The sequence below is a fragment of the Bos taurus genome, chromosome 19 (genome assembly GCF_002263795.3).
Source record: "Bos taurus isolate L1 Dominette 01449 registration number 42190680 breed Hereford chromosome 19, ARS-UCD2.0, whole genome shotgun sequence".
In the NCBI taxonomy this organism is placed as follows: domain Eukaryota; kingdom Metazoa; phylum Chordata; class Mammalia; order Artiodactyla; family Bovidae; genus Bos; species Bos taurus.
This window is the reverse complement of record NC_037346.1, coordinates 30,508,837-30,522,558: the sequence shown is the minus strand read 5'-3', so window position 1 is coordinate 30,522,558 and position 13,722 is coordinate 30,508,837. Positions and strand designations below refer to the sequence as shown.

At 44.0% G+C, this 13,722-nt stretch overlaps 1 protein-coding gene across 10 annotated transcripts in view; it reads right to left on the bottom strand.

Annotated features, from left to right (window-relative positions):
• DNAH9 (dynein axonemal heavy chain 9) overlaps window positions 1-13,722 on the bottom strand; it is a 290,463-nt gene that overhangs the window by 96,497 nt on the left and 180,244 nt on the right. For all 10 annotated transcript variants that reach the window (XR_009491586.1, XR_009491587.1, XM_024980551.2 and 7 more), the window contains 3 exon segments: window positions 8,471-8,613; window positions 7,306-7,467; window positions 6,927-7,160 (listed from right to left, as the gene is read on the bottom strand). Coding sequence is in view for 8 of the 10 variants with exons in the window: in XM_024980551.2 (XP_024836319.1) it covers window positions 6,927-7,160; window positions 7,306-7,467; window positions 8,471-8,613 (539 nt within the window). In the remaining 2 variants the exon portion in view is untranslated.

Here is a 13,722-nt window from a genome sequence, read left to right as displayed (position 1 = left end):
ATTAAGGCTTACTCAAGTGAATACTCAGACTTGAGGTTTGAACAAAGATGATCACTTCTCTTGCACACATCGTGAAATACTGCTGTTAGTCCTTCTAAGAGCAGGACACAGGTTGGTCTGAAGCTGTGCTGCCTAGTTTGGCAGCCACCAGCCACACGTGGTTAATAACCACTTAAAACGTACTTTAAAATATAACATTCTACTTGGTCTCTCTGCTTAGTCTCTCTGACTGTATTCTTGCAGCATTCCAGGCAGAAAGCATTTAAAACATGGCTTGTCTCAACTGAGATGCCCTGTAAGTGTAATTGTATACATGAACTTTTAAAGCCTTATAGAAAAAAAAGGGAAAATATTTTATGAGCAATTTTTTTAAACAACATTTTTCTTACATTGATTACATGTTAAAATGATAATATTTTGAATATACTGGGTTAAATAAAATGCTATTAAATTATGTGATATTATATACTATTAAATATATGATTAAAATAAAATAAAATCCACTTCTTTTATACTTTTTTTGATGCAGCTACTAGAAAATTCAAATTTGGACTTCTTTGGGGGGCTGTATTGCACAGCTTGTGGGATCTTAGTTCCCCAACCAGGAGTTGGACCCTGGGCCCACAACAGTGAAAGCACTGAGTCTTAACCACTGGACCATCAGGGAATTCCCTAGAAAATTTAGATTTGTGACTATGACTTGCAGGCTATTTCTATTGGGTAGTGCTGGTATAGAGTGCTGCCAGAATGCAGTTAGGGAGACTAGGTAGAATGTTATTAATTCATTAAACAAATATTTACTGAGTACCTGCTCCATCCAGGCACTGTTTTAGGTGCTTGGAATACATCAGCAAACAAAACAGACAAGGATCCCTTTTCTTATAGAGCTTGAATCCAACAGGTGGAGACAGACAGCAAAATATAAACATAAGTAAACCATATAATATGTTGTTGCTGTTGTTTAGTCACTAAGTTGTATCCGACTCTTTGTGACCCCATAGACTGCAGCCTGCCAGGCTCCTCTTTCCATAATTTCCCAGGTAAGAATCCTGCCATTTCCTTTTCCAGGGGATCTTCCTGACCCAGGGATTAAATCTGTGTCTCTTGCATTGGCGGGGAGATTCTTTACCACTGAGCCACCAGGGAAGCCCATGGAACATGTTTGTTGTTGTTTAGTCGCTAAGTTGTGTCTGTTTATTTGCGACCCCATGGACTCTAACCCACCAGGCTTCTGCGTCCATGGGATTTCCCAGGCAAGATACTGGAGTGGGTTGCTGTTTGGGTAAATCCTATGGGGGAAAGGTACAGTAGAGCAGAATAAGGGGCTCAGGAATGGTGTGGGGGCTGCAATTTTAAATGAGATCATAGGGTAGGACTCCTTGAGAAGGTGACATTGAAATAAAGAACTGAAGCAGATGAGAGACGAAGCCTTGGGGATGTTAGAGGGAAGAACATTCCAGGGAGGGGAACAGCTGGTGCCACGGCCTGGAATGTCTGAGGAAAGGACAGAGACGCAGCGAGGTTTAAGGGGGCATGCCTCGGGGACGGGGCAGTAGGAGATGAGATCTGAAGAGTTAACAGGACAGGGCTGGGAAGGAGACTCAGTGTAAAGAGGGAAGTAGGGGCTATTTCAGGCTGTGGAGCGAAAAAGTGACATATCTATGCTTTAAATTGATCGTGCTGGGACTTCCTTGGTGGTCCAGTGGCTGAGAATCTGTCTGCTAATGCAGGTGACACGGGTTCGATCCCTGGTCTAGGAAGATTCCACATGCCGCAGGGCAGCTAAGCCAAGGTGCCACAACTAATGAGCACGCATTCTAGAGCCTAGGAGCTGCAGCTACCGAGCCTGCATGCCCGAGAGCCCATGTCCCACGATGAGAGAAGACACCGCAGTGAGGGGCCAAGCACCCCAACTAGAGAGTCGCCCCTACTCACTTCAACTAGAGAAAGCTCGCCCGAGAGCCCGTGTTCCATGATAAGAGAAGACACCACAATGAGGGGCCAAGCACCCCAACTAGAGAGTCGCCCCTACTCACTGAAACTAGAGAAAGCTCGCATGCAGCAACGAAGACCCAATGCAGCCAAAAATAAACAAATAAATAAATCGATCACTCTGGCTGCTCAGCTGATGACAGACTATTAGAGGGAAGCAGACAAACTAGTGAAAGGGTATCGTGGCTGCCCAGGAGAAAAGGTGTCAGTGGCTCAGAGCAGGGTGGTAGCAAGAGGTGCAAGGCAACGGCATTCTGGGCGTCTCTGCAGCTAGAGCCAACTGGGATTTTCTGATGCGCCAGAAGTGGATAGTGAGAGAAAGAGAGACGTGAGCAGGGTCGGGGGTGATTTTGAAGACTTTGGCTGAAACGAGAGGATGTGGGTGAAGTGGGTTTGGGGTGGGTAAGAGACCTGAAGGTTCAGTTTATTGAAATAATCCAGGTAAGACGTGTCTAAATAGGGGACACAGTGAAAGGCATGCCCCTGAGAGGTACTTGGAAAATCTGCAGAAGCTGTTAAGGCTTAAATGTGGGCAGTGAGGGAAGAGGAGGTGTATAAAATAACACTGCAGTTTCTGGGCTAGGTAACTGGGTAGATAGACATATTATTCATTGAAGCAGAGAAAATAGAAGGAGAAGAACAGACAGGGGAGGACATGGGAGGATGCCAGGACATGGGAGGACTCCCCACTGATGGTGGGCAGAGAGAGCTGGATTCACCTAATGGTATAATCAGGCCTCTTCATATTAAAGAGACTGCTTAAAGCAGGAGAACAGACTGTCTTTATCGTCTGCTCAGACACCCAGGGTTGGTACAAGACAGAACACTGGGTGCTGCTCTGTGAACGTCCCATTGATGGTTCCCCAGCAACGGTCTTTTGTGTAGAATGATCAGCAATTCCCAGAGGAGAGATGGGTGTTTTGCAGAACAGGGGTGAGTGGGGATACAGGATGTTCTGAGGGCACTGTAGGTGGGGCAGGGGGAGACAGGAAGAGGAAGAGGTGAGACATGGCGAAACAAATCTGGTAGTACTGCATTCTGGGAGTCTATCTTACTCTGTTTTCTAGAGGCTCCGAGATGGAGAGAATAACAAAGTAACTGGGGTGAGAAGACACTACCTTACTGCAACAAAGGTATGACCAAGTAAGCTGCTGGGGACACTGTGTACCTCAAGCTGCTTTGAACTGTAGCTCTAAGAAGGAGTTTTGGTTACAAGAACATAGTAGAAAAAGAGTAGCATCGCAGATAATTGTCACATACCATTTGTTGACAAACACTGAGTTTGAATAGATCTCATCATGCCTGGAGGTAAACAAAGGGGTAAGAAGGTCTTCACGTAAATACAGAACAAGGGAAGGAATCGCATCTAGAAGACTAAGAGGAACAACGCAACTGAAAAACGACCCATGACTGGATTTAGAGAAGACATCAAGAAAGCTGTTTGGCATCATCAGTAGAATGGTTCCTGTGATAGACGGTTGCAGAAAAATAGGCTGAAATACAAAAGCAATGTTAGAAAGGGGAAAGGATGAGATGAGGAAGGTCTGTGGGGATACTGAAAATGTAATAGCATAATTAAAGTCTTCACTGGAGGCGTAAGAAGCAGAAGCAATATTGCCCACAATTAGATTAGTATCATTGAGGATAAACTTCCTAGAATGTAGAGGAAAAGGCCAAAGGGAAGGAAAGCAATGAGGGAGAAGCCAATAGACATGAAGTGCAAAGAACCCATCCACTTCATCACTGCTCCTGCAGGAAAGGCCTGACCAGATGAGCGAAACCTCATCACAGGAGGAAAATTTCCTGAGCGGAAAAATCCTGTGTGTATAGATTGCAAGGGCTGACTGCATCCCACTGAATAAACTGTAATCCTTTAGATGTATTGTGTATATGAATCAAGAAAGTGAAGTGGAGGGCTTCCCTGGTGGCTCAGTGGTTAAGAATCCACCTGAAAATGCAGGGGACACAGGTTTGATCCCTGGTCTGAGAAGATCTCATGTGCCTTAGAGCAACTAAGCCCGTGTGACACAACTACTGAGCCTGAGCTCTGGAGCCCTCGCTCTGCAACAAGAGAAGCTATGGCAGTGAGAAGCCCGTGCATCACAATTAGAGAAAGCCTGTGCACAGCAATGAAGACCCAGTGCAACCAAAAATAAATAGATAAATAAGTACAAATTTAAAAATAAAAATTAAAAAAGTTAAAAAAAAATTAAGAAAAGAAAAAAAAAAGTGGAGAAAAAGGACAAGTCAGGAGGAAGTTCAACAGAGCTATTCTGAAGGCAGAGTTCTAAAAAAAATGACAGTAAATGAAAGACTCAGAAATCTGCAGAAACATGCCATGCTCAAGAATTAAATTGATTACAATGCTAGTTTAATTGTGAAAATGCATGAAATTCCACCACCTTAATGAGAGGCTGGGTCTGCTGCTGGTAAACAGAGAACAAAGAAGGGCCCAGCAGTATCTGATGGGTATGAGCAGGGCAGAGGAGGTGCCCGAGTCGTCCACAGTTCTCCAACAGTAAAGTAACTGAAATGGACTTGTTCCATTTGGAAGAGTAAGTAGAAAAATAAAACAAGGACAGGATGACAGGGGCCTTCTTCCGAGGTGTAACCACTTAGGATCGTAGAGGAACACGCATGACATGAGACAGGGTTTGTTTAAGGAATTTGGTTCCAAAGGCTCTTTGATAGAGAACATCGTAAGATGCAAGAAATCAAAGAAAACTGGCCCAACCCTGCAACCACTGCTCCCAGCCATTCAACTGTTTGGATTTTTGAAGATGAAGAGACTGTGGGTAGGAGACTAAAAGAAAGTAGAGGAAAACGAACATGTGATAAAGAAAAAAAGGGAGTATTTCCAGGGATTTTGGTATCTGTGAGAGGGAACCTCCCAAACTGAAGCTGAGGGTGTGTACTTCCACCAAGAGCGAGCTCAGCCCGGGCTCATGGTGAGGCAGGAAAGACAGGACCAGGCATTTAGGCAGAGTCAGTGTCACCTGGAGAAGACTAAGAGTCCCTCGGGCTGCAAGGAGATCAAACCAGTCAATCCTAAAGGAAATCAACCCTGAATACTCACTGGAAGGACTGATGCTGAAGCTGAAACTCCAACACTTTGGTGACCTGATGTGAAGAACCAGCTCATTGGAAAAGACCCTGATGCTGGGAAAGATTGAGGGCAGGAGGAGAAGGGGATGACAGAGGATGAGATGGTTGGATGGCATCACTGACTCAATGGACATGAGTTTGAGCAAACTCCGGGAGATAGTGAAGGACAGGGAAGCCTGGTGTGCTGCGGTCCATGGGGTCACAAAGAGTTGGGCACAGCCTAGTGACTGAACAACAACAACGTCACCTCTTTGTTTTGCTTTTAATGAGGCCATGATGCTTGGAGAAGTGGCATCTAAAACAGAAACCTTGGAGCATCTGAGCAAGGAAATCAACCATGAAAACTGTGGCTGCTGCTAAGTCACTTCAGTCGTGTCCGACTCTGTGTGACCCCATAGACGGCAGCCCATCAGGCTTCCCCGGTCCCTGGGATTCTCCAGGCAAGAACACTGGAGTGGGTTTCCATTTCCTTCTCCAATGCATGAAAGTGAAAAGTGAAAGTGAAGTCGCTCAGTCATGTCCGACCCTCAGCGACCCCATGGACTGCAGCCTACCGGGCTTCTCAGTCCATGGGATTTTCCAGGCAAGAGTACTGGAGTGGGGTGCCATTGCCTTCTCCTGAAAACTGTGGAACACATGCAAATAAAAATGTAGGACAAGAATAAAGAAGCAGACATGGAGAATGGGTTTGTGGACTCAGTAGGGGATGGATTTGTGGACACAGTGGGGGACACAGGAGAGTCTGGGACGAATTGAGAGAGTAGCATTGACGTGTAACCACTACCACGTGTGAAACAGATAGCTAGTGGGAAGCTGCTGTCTAGCACAGGGGGCTCAGTTCGGTGCCCTGTGATGATCTGAGGGCTGGGATGGGGGCTGGAGTGGGAGGGAAGTTCAAGAAGGAGGAGGTATATGTATACATACAGCTGATTCACATCATTGTACAGCAAGAACTAACATGACATTGTAAAGCAATTATATTCCAATAAAAACACACACAGGTTGCTGATGACCCTGTACGACCTTCTATGTGTGGTGCTTGACTAGTACGTAGAAGTGAAGGGAAAGCATCTCTTTGAATGCAGGCATAGTGACTTCAGGAGATGAATGGACAGGACCATGGTAGCTGATGCCACCTGGTGCAATCCAGGCCACTCCTCGACCTTCCCCCAACGACTGTTCCACCCCTAATCAGAGAGACCCCACTTAGTCAAAGGGTTAAAAATAAAAGGGGGATCAACAAACCCTGCGGTGTACCTCTCACTCTGAGCATGCCTGAACTCTTATTTGAGTGTGTAGCTTCTGCTTCTGCCCTGAACAAACTGCTTCTTCGTTCTCTTTGCTCCTCAGTGTGTGTACGTGTTTTGCCTTTGTGTTCCTAGACCAGATTCTTTTGGATGAGTTGAACCAGAGTTTGGGGCTTCCCAGGTGGTGCTAGTGGTACAGAACCTGCTTGCCAATGCAGGAGACATAAGGGACGCAGGTTTGCTCCCTGGGTCAGGAAGATCCCCTGGAGGAGGGTACAGCAAGCTACTCACTCCAGGATTCTTGCCTGGAGAATCCCATGGACAGAGGAGCCTGGCAAGCTACAGTCCATAGGGTCGCAAAGAGTCAGACACAACTGAAGGGACTTAGCACACAGAACAAGAGCTTGGACTTTTGATAAAGCTTTTCGGGCACCACAGGCACTGTTCTGATGACGCTGGAGCCTCTGGAGAACCGTGCGTGGTCTTCAGAGCGTGACTGTGGTCTCTGTCCTCTGGGAAGGGGCTGCCCTTCCTTCCCTCCGAGCCCGCTGTGGATAGGAGGACCGGAAGGACGCTGCTTACCTGGGCAGAGGTGCTGTGGAGCTTCAGCAACCCGTTCTCCAGCCGCTCCATCTTGGACCTGAGCTCCCTCCCGTTCCTGCGCAGCAGGCTCTGGTAGAGTCTGATGAACTCCAGGAATGATTTGGGCGTTGTGTAGTTGTAGCGCTGCTCGTTGCTCAGATAGGACTGGGAGGTGTGGTTGACACTTGTGTGGACGAAAGCCATGAACTCACTAACTGATGGCTTGACTGTGGTCTAGAATCAAATGGCAGGGAATAAAGAGGTCACCTGGCCATGCTGATGGCAGGTGACTGCCCACTTGGCTCAATGGGCCGGATGGGGGACCCCTCACTCCCTGAGGTGGAGAGGAGCATGAGGGGTGTCTCCTCTGCCCTCTCACCTCAACGCCTTCCGTGTTCTGCAGGAAGCGGAGGCTGACAGACTCCAGGGCCTGTTTTGGCCACTCGTGGAACCAGACAATGGCCGTGCAGTTCACGATGGCGGGGAACTTCCTGCTGCGGACCCTCAGGTTGGGCCCCACCGGGGAGAAGCAAAGAGTCACCTGAGAAGGCAGAAAGATGGGGAGAACCCAGAAGGTACTTAGAGAGAGATCCACACAGCCTTGGATTGTTTATTTCCCAGGACATTAGGAGCCATATCAACAGAGACAATATCTGTAAACTCTCAGCCAGCCTTTCTAGCCAAGGGATTAGGAATATTGGGACTCAGCAATACCCATTCCTGGGTACATAACCTGAGCAAACTGTAATTGAAAAAGACACATGCACTCCAGTATTCACTGAAGCCATATTTATAATAACCAGGAATGGAAGCAATCTAGACATCCATCAACAGATGAATGGATAAAGAAGATGCGGTACACATATACAATGGGAGGTTGCTCAGCCATAAAAAAGGAAATTGAGTCATTTATAGTGATGTGGGTGGACCTACTAGAGTCTGTCATTCAGAGTGAAGTAAGTCAGAAAGAGAAAAACAAATATTGTGTATTAAAGCATATATGTGGAATCTAAAAAAATGGTACTGAGGAGCCTGTGTGCTGGGCAGGAAGAGAGATGCAGACATAGAGAATGGACACATGGAGCCAGCAGGGGAAGGAGAGGAGGCGACAGAACGGGAGAGTAGCACTGATACATATCCACACCATGCATAAAACGGAGAGCTGGGGGAAGCTGCTGTCTAGCACAGGGAGCTCAGCTCTGTGCTCTGTGATGCCCAAGGGCTGCGATGGGGGGTGGAGTGGGAGGGACGCTCAAGAAGGGAGAGGTATATGTATACATACAGTTGGTTCACTTCATTGTACAGCAGGAACTAACATTGGAAAGCAATTACACTCCAATCTAAAATTATTTAGCAAAAAAGAATGCTGGGAAGCAGCAGGTGAGAAGGGCATCCTCACACAGGTGCTTGGGATCAGAGGGAACTGCATCTCCGTCCCCCCAACTCCCAAGGTGGCCAATAAGGACTGCTGTGTCCAACATGTCCACAGAGGCTCCTGGGAGTCATCTCTTGTCCTCTGTACCCTGAGCAGCAGACCCTCGTACCTTCAGCTGCCGTCGGACTCGCTCTATGAAAAACTTCCAGCAATTTTCTCTATTGTCAGCCAGACCTTGGCTCTTGACCTCATTTCTCACGTTGCTTATGATGTTTTCAACCTCATCATCAGAGTAGAGATCTGGGATCTCTCCTAGGAAGAGTCGGAGCACAGATGCCTAATTATTATTATTATTGTTATTTTTTTTTACCAGGTTGGCTAAGTTCTGAAAAGTAGATAAACTAGTGTTATTAGTGAGGCAGTATATAATAGACAAATATTTTTAAAGAATCTGAACTTAATATATAAAGATAAATGTATGATGATCAATTAGAAATGCAACTAGAATTGTTTCAATTAGAATTTCAATTAGAAATGTTTATCTTTGAAATGCCAGGATGGTTAAGAAAAATCTGTGAGAAAAATTTACTGCATTAATGGATTAAAGAAGTAAAATAATACAATCATCAAAAAAGTTGCACAGAATTTCTGAAAACTTAGTTTGTTAGCAAACTATAAATAAATGAGATTTCTTTTAACTGGATCATAGGTATCTATAGCAGAACCAAAGCAAACATCACATCTGTCTACTAGTGAAATACTAAAATATATTTTTTTGAATCAAGAACAAGACAAGGGGGACTTCCTGGTAGTCCAGTGATTAAGACTCTGTGATTGCAAAGATCAAGCCCAGGCTTGATCCCTAGTCAGAGAACTAAGATTCCACACGCCATTCAGTGCAGTAAATAAATAAATAAATAAATTCTCACTATAGTCCTATAAAGTAAATAGTTTAAAAAAAGAGAAAACAAGACAAGCATGACTTGTCTTGTTTTCTAAGCTATTCATGTTTTCTAATCAACATTATACAAAGGTCCTAGGTTTTGTCTTCTTGGGCTCCAAAATCACTGCAAATGGGGACTGTAGTCATGAAATGAAAAGACGCTTGCCCTTGGAAGAAAAGCTATGACAAACTTAGACAGCATATTAAAAAACAGAGACCTTACTTTGCCCACAAAGGTCCATATAGCCAAAGCTATGGTTTTTCCAGTAGTCATCTCTAGATGTGAGAGTTGGACCATAAAGAAGGCTGAATGCTGAAGAATTGATGCTTTTGAACTGTGGTGTTGGAGAAGACTCTTGAGAGCCCCTTGGACTGCAAGGAGATCCAGCCAGTCCATCCTAGAGGAAATCAATCCTGAATATTCATTGGAAGGACTGATGCTGAAACTGAAACTCCAATACTTTGGCTACCTGATGCGAAGAGCTGACTCATTAGAAAAGACCCTGATGCTGGGAAAGATTGAGGGCAAGAGGAGAAGGAGGTGATAGAGGATGAGATGGTTGGATGGCATCATGGATTCAATGGACATGAGTTTGACATGGTGAAGGACAGGGAAGCCTGGCATGCTGCAGTCCCTGGGATCACAAAGAGTAGGACACGACTGAGCAACTGAACATCAAAGGCTAAAAGTCAAGGAAAACAAATAAACTGTATACAGATAGTTAAGGAAACAATAAAGCTATTATCATCAAAATATAAGTTTTCATATAGAAAATCAAAGAGAATATACACATAACAGAACTCATTAGTGTGTTAAACAAAAGCTTGCTGGATACAAAATCAACATTGAAAATAAAACGGCACTTCTGTGCTTTAGCATATAAAAAAGTTATTTTAAAAGTTACTTTAGAATACCAACAACAATCATAAGACAGGCAATAATAAATAAAGTATGCAAAATCTTGATGTGAAAACTGTAACATACTACTCAAGGGCATAAATAAAACCCAAAACAAATGTAGTGTTAAAGAGTGGATGACTCAGTATTACCAATATCATAAAGATGCAATTCCAAAATAAATAAATGGGTTTCTTATCATCCTGACAATCATATTCTAAAATTTATATGGAAGAGCAAAGGGTAAAGAGCAGTAAAGATAGTTGTGAAGAACAGGATGGAGGGATTTATTTGTTCTATCAGAAATTGTTTCCTTATAAAGCTATGTTAGGCCTTCCCTGGTGACTCAGCAGTAAAGACTGCCTGCAACGAAGGAGACCCAGGTTTGATCCCTGGGTTGGGAAGATCCCCTGGAGGAGGCCATGGCAACCCACTCTAGTCCTACTGCCTAGAGAATCCCATGGACAGAGAAGCCTGGCAGGCTACAGTTCATGGGGTCATACAGAGTCAGACACGACTGAAGCAGCAGCAAAGTAATGTTAGTTAAAAATGTGAAATTGGTTCTTGGGTAAATAAATAGAACTGTGAGTGAATCACTTAGAAATGGACCCAGATGTAAACAGGAAATTTATATTCAAAATCAGTATGCTGAAAATGGATGAGCAGATCCATAAGCATGTTAGGATAACTCAATACTAATAACAAAAAATAAAATTAGAATACTGTGCAAAAATACATGCTGGGTGGATTAAAGACATGAATATGAAGTAGTAGTATTTTAAAGATGAAACACAAAAGATTATTTTTATGGTGTTGGCTAGGATGCGATTTCTGAAGCAGTACGAAAAGCATGAAACATAAAAAGACTGTTTTGCAACATTTAAAACTAAATCAGCATGACAAAGGTCAGGAGCAGACTTCGAAAAGATATTTACCAACTGTATAATGAACAAAGGTATCCAGAAAATACAGAGGCCTCCCACAAATCCATGAGAAAAAGAAAGCCCCAAAGAGCACACTACATAAAAAGGCAAGGAACAAGATGAATGGCCAATAGACACTTGAAAAGATACTCCAGTGTCACACGTGGGAAGTGAAAGGACAAGACTGAGATTCCACTTCATACTCCCGGGCAAAAACTGGTGTGTCAGATGAACCAACTTTCCGCGAGGTTGGGAAGAAACAGCTATCTGTGTGGAAAGTAAATTTGTACAACTACACTGGAGGGCAGCTGGCAATTTTTTTTTTTTTTTAATTTTCTCAGCCTCACCTCCGGGCATGTAGGACCCTAGTTCCCCGCTGTTGTTGAATTGCTAAGTCCTGTCAGACTCTACAACCCCAGGGACTGTAGCCCACCAGGCGCCTCAGTCCATAGGATTTCCCAGGCAAGAATACTGGAGTGGGATTTCCATTTCCTTCTCCAGGGGATCTTCCCAGACCAGGGATCAAACCCGTGTCTCTTATTGTCTCCTGAATTGGCAGGGGGACAGGGGGATTCTTTACCAAAGAGTCACCAGGGAAGCCTCTCTAAGTGATGGAAATTATGAATATTTGCCACCGATGCAGCTGCACTTCCTTGAACTGATATATCTGGAGGGAACTCATGCCAACTTTTTAACAAATTTCTGGTCTTTAGAGTCTGACAACACGAATCCAGCCAGGAGTTGGGTAGTAGTTTATACTAATTAAGCTTAATTATTTAAATGGGAAAAATGAAAAAAAAATTATCATGAAAATGATCATTTACTTTCTTCCCTTAATTGGACAAATTTGATTTAATTTCCATTCATTAAGATATTTCATAGCATGCATATAAAATAACCAGTGCTATAACTTGTCAAAATCGAGGTCTTATTACTGGAATAATCCATTTCAGCCTGATTTGATAAAAATATGGGGTGAGAGAAAACTGCTAGAGAAATGAAATGATACTTAGCATGTGTTGGGAGTTAAGGGGACTTCCCAAGATGTGCGATACAGGAGACATTAAGAGACTCAGGTTCGATCCCTGGGTCAGGAAGATCCCCTGGAGGAGGACATGGCAACTCATTCCACCATTCTTGCCTGGAGAATCCCACGGACGGAGGAGCCTGGTAGGCTACAGTCCATGGGGTCTCAAAGGATTGGATACAACTGAAGGGACCGAGCACACACGTGCGAGAGCTGAGGAGCCCAGGAAAGTTTTAAAAAGAGAAATACTTCAATGGAAACGATGTGAGTGTACTCCTACTTTCGGGGCTGACTGCCTGCAGTGGTCTGGATTTCTTTCTCCTTTGTTCCTCTGAGAGTCTGCATTTTCTTATCTGTAAATGTGTTATATAGTCCTCCAGTGAGAACTTGGATTCCCTTTGGTGTGCATTCTTCACCTTTCTATTATTTAACATAGGTAAAATTTATGTCCTTTGGTGTTTTGTGGATAACATGCTGCGTATTTTAAAAAGTTATTTATTTTTGGCTACGCTGGGTCTTCACTGCAGCGCACGGGCTTTCTCTAGGTACAGGGAGCAGGGGCTCCTCTCCAGTTTCAGTGCCGGGCTTCTCACTGCAGTGGCTTCTCTTGCTGTGGAGCTCTAGGTGCATGGGCTGCAGTAGCTGTGGTGCATGGGCTTAGCTACCATTCAGCATGTGGGATCTTCCCTGAGCAGGGATCAAACCTGTGTCCCCTGCATTGCAAGGTGGATTCTTAGCCACTGAGCCATTAGAAAAGCCCTTCACGTTGGGTATTGAGGGGGTAAACTATGATTTATAGGCCAAATCTGACCCTCTGTCTCTGCCCTCAAGCTGGGCATGGTTTTTACAATTTTTAATGGTTGATAAAATTAAAATAATAATGTTTAATGACATGAAAATTACATGATGTTCAAATTTTACTGTCCATAAATAAAGTTTTATTGGTCACAGCCATACTCCTTCATTTATATATTGTTTATGGCTATTTTCCCACTACAATGACAGAGCCGAGTATTTGTGACAGAGGCCATATGGTCTGCAAAGCTGAAAATGTTAACCTTCTGACCCTTTATAGAAAATGTGTTTCTCTAAGGCTCACCCAGGTTTATGTGATATGTTTTTTTAAAAATTTATTTTATTGACGTGTAGTTGATTCACAATGCTGTGTTAGTTCCTGTTGTATAGCAAAGTGTTCAGCTATACATATACATACTTTCTTTCATATTCTCTTCAATTATGGCTTATTTCAGGATATTGAATATGGTTCTCTGCGCTGTACAGTAGGATCTTGTTATCGATTCTGTGTATAATAGTTTCCATCTGCTAATTCCAAATTCCTAGTCCATCCCTCCCCTTGCCTCCCCCCTGACAGCCAGTCTGTTCTCTATGTCTGTGGGTCTGGTTTTGTTTCGGAGATTAAGTTCATTTGTATTCTGTGATACCTTTAAGTGCCAAAATATTGAAAACACTCAGGCCATTGTCACGTGATTCCCAAAATCCCTTAAGAAGAGCACCAGATGGAATCGAGCACCTCTGAATTGGGAGCAAAGTTTGCGTTTTCAGGCTTGTTCCTCCAATTTCTCCTGACAACATTCCTGTCATTTACTGTGCGATGTAGGTAGTCATGCTG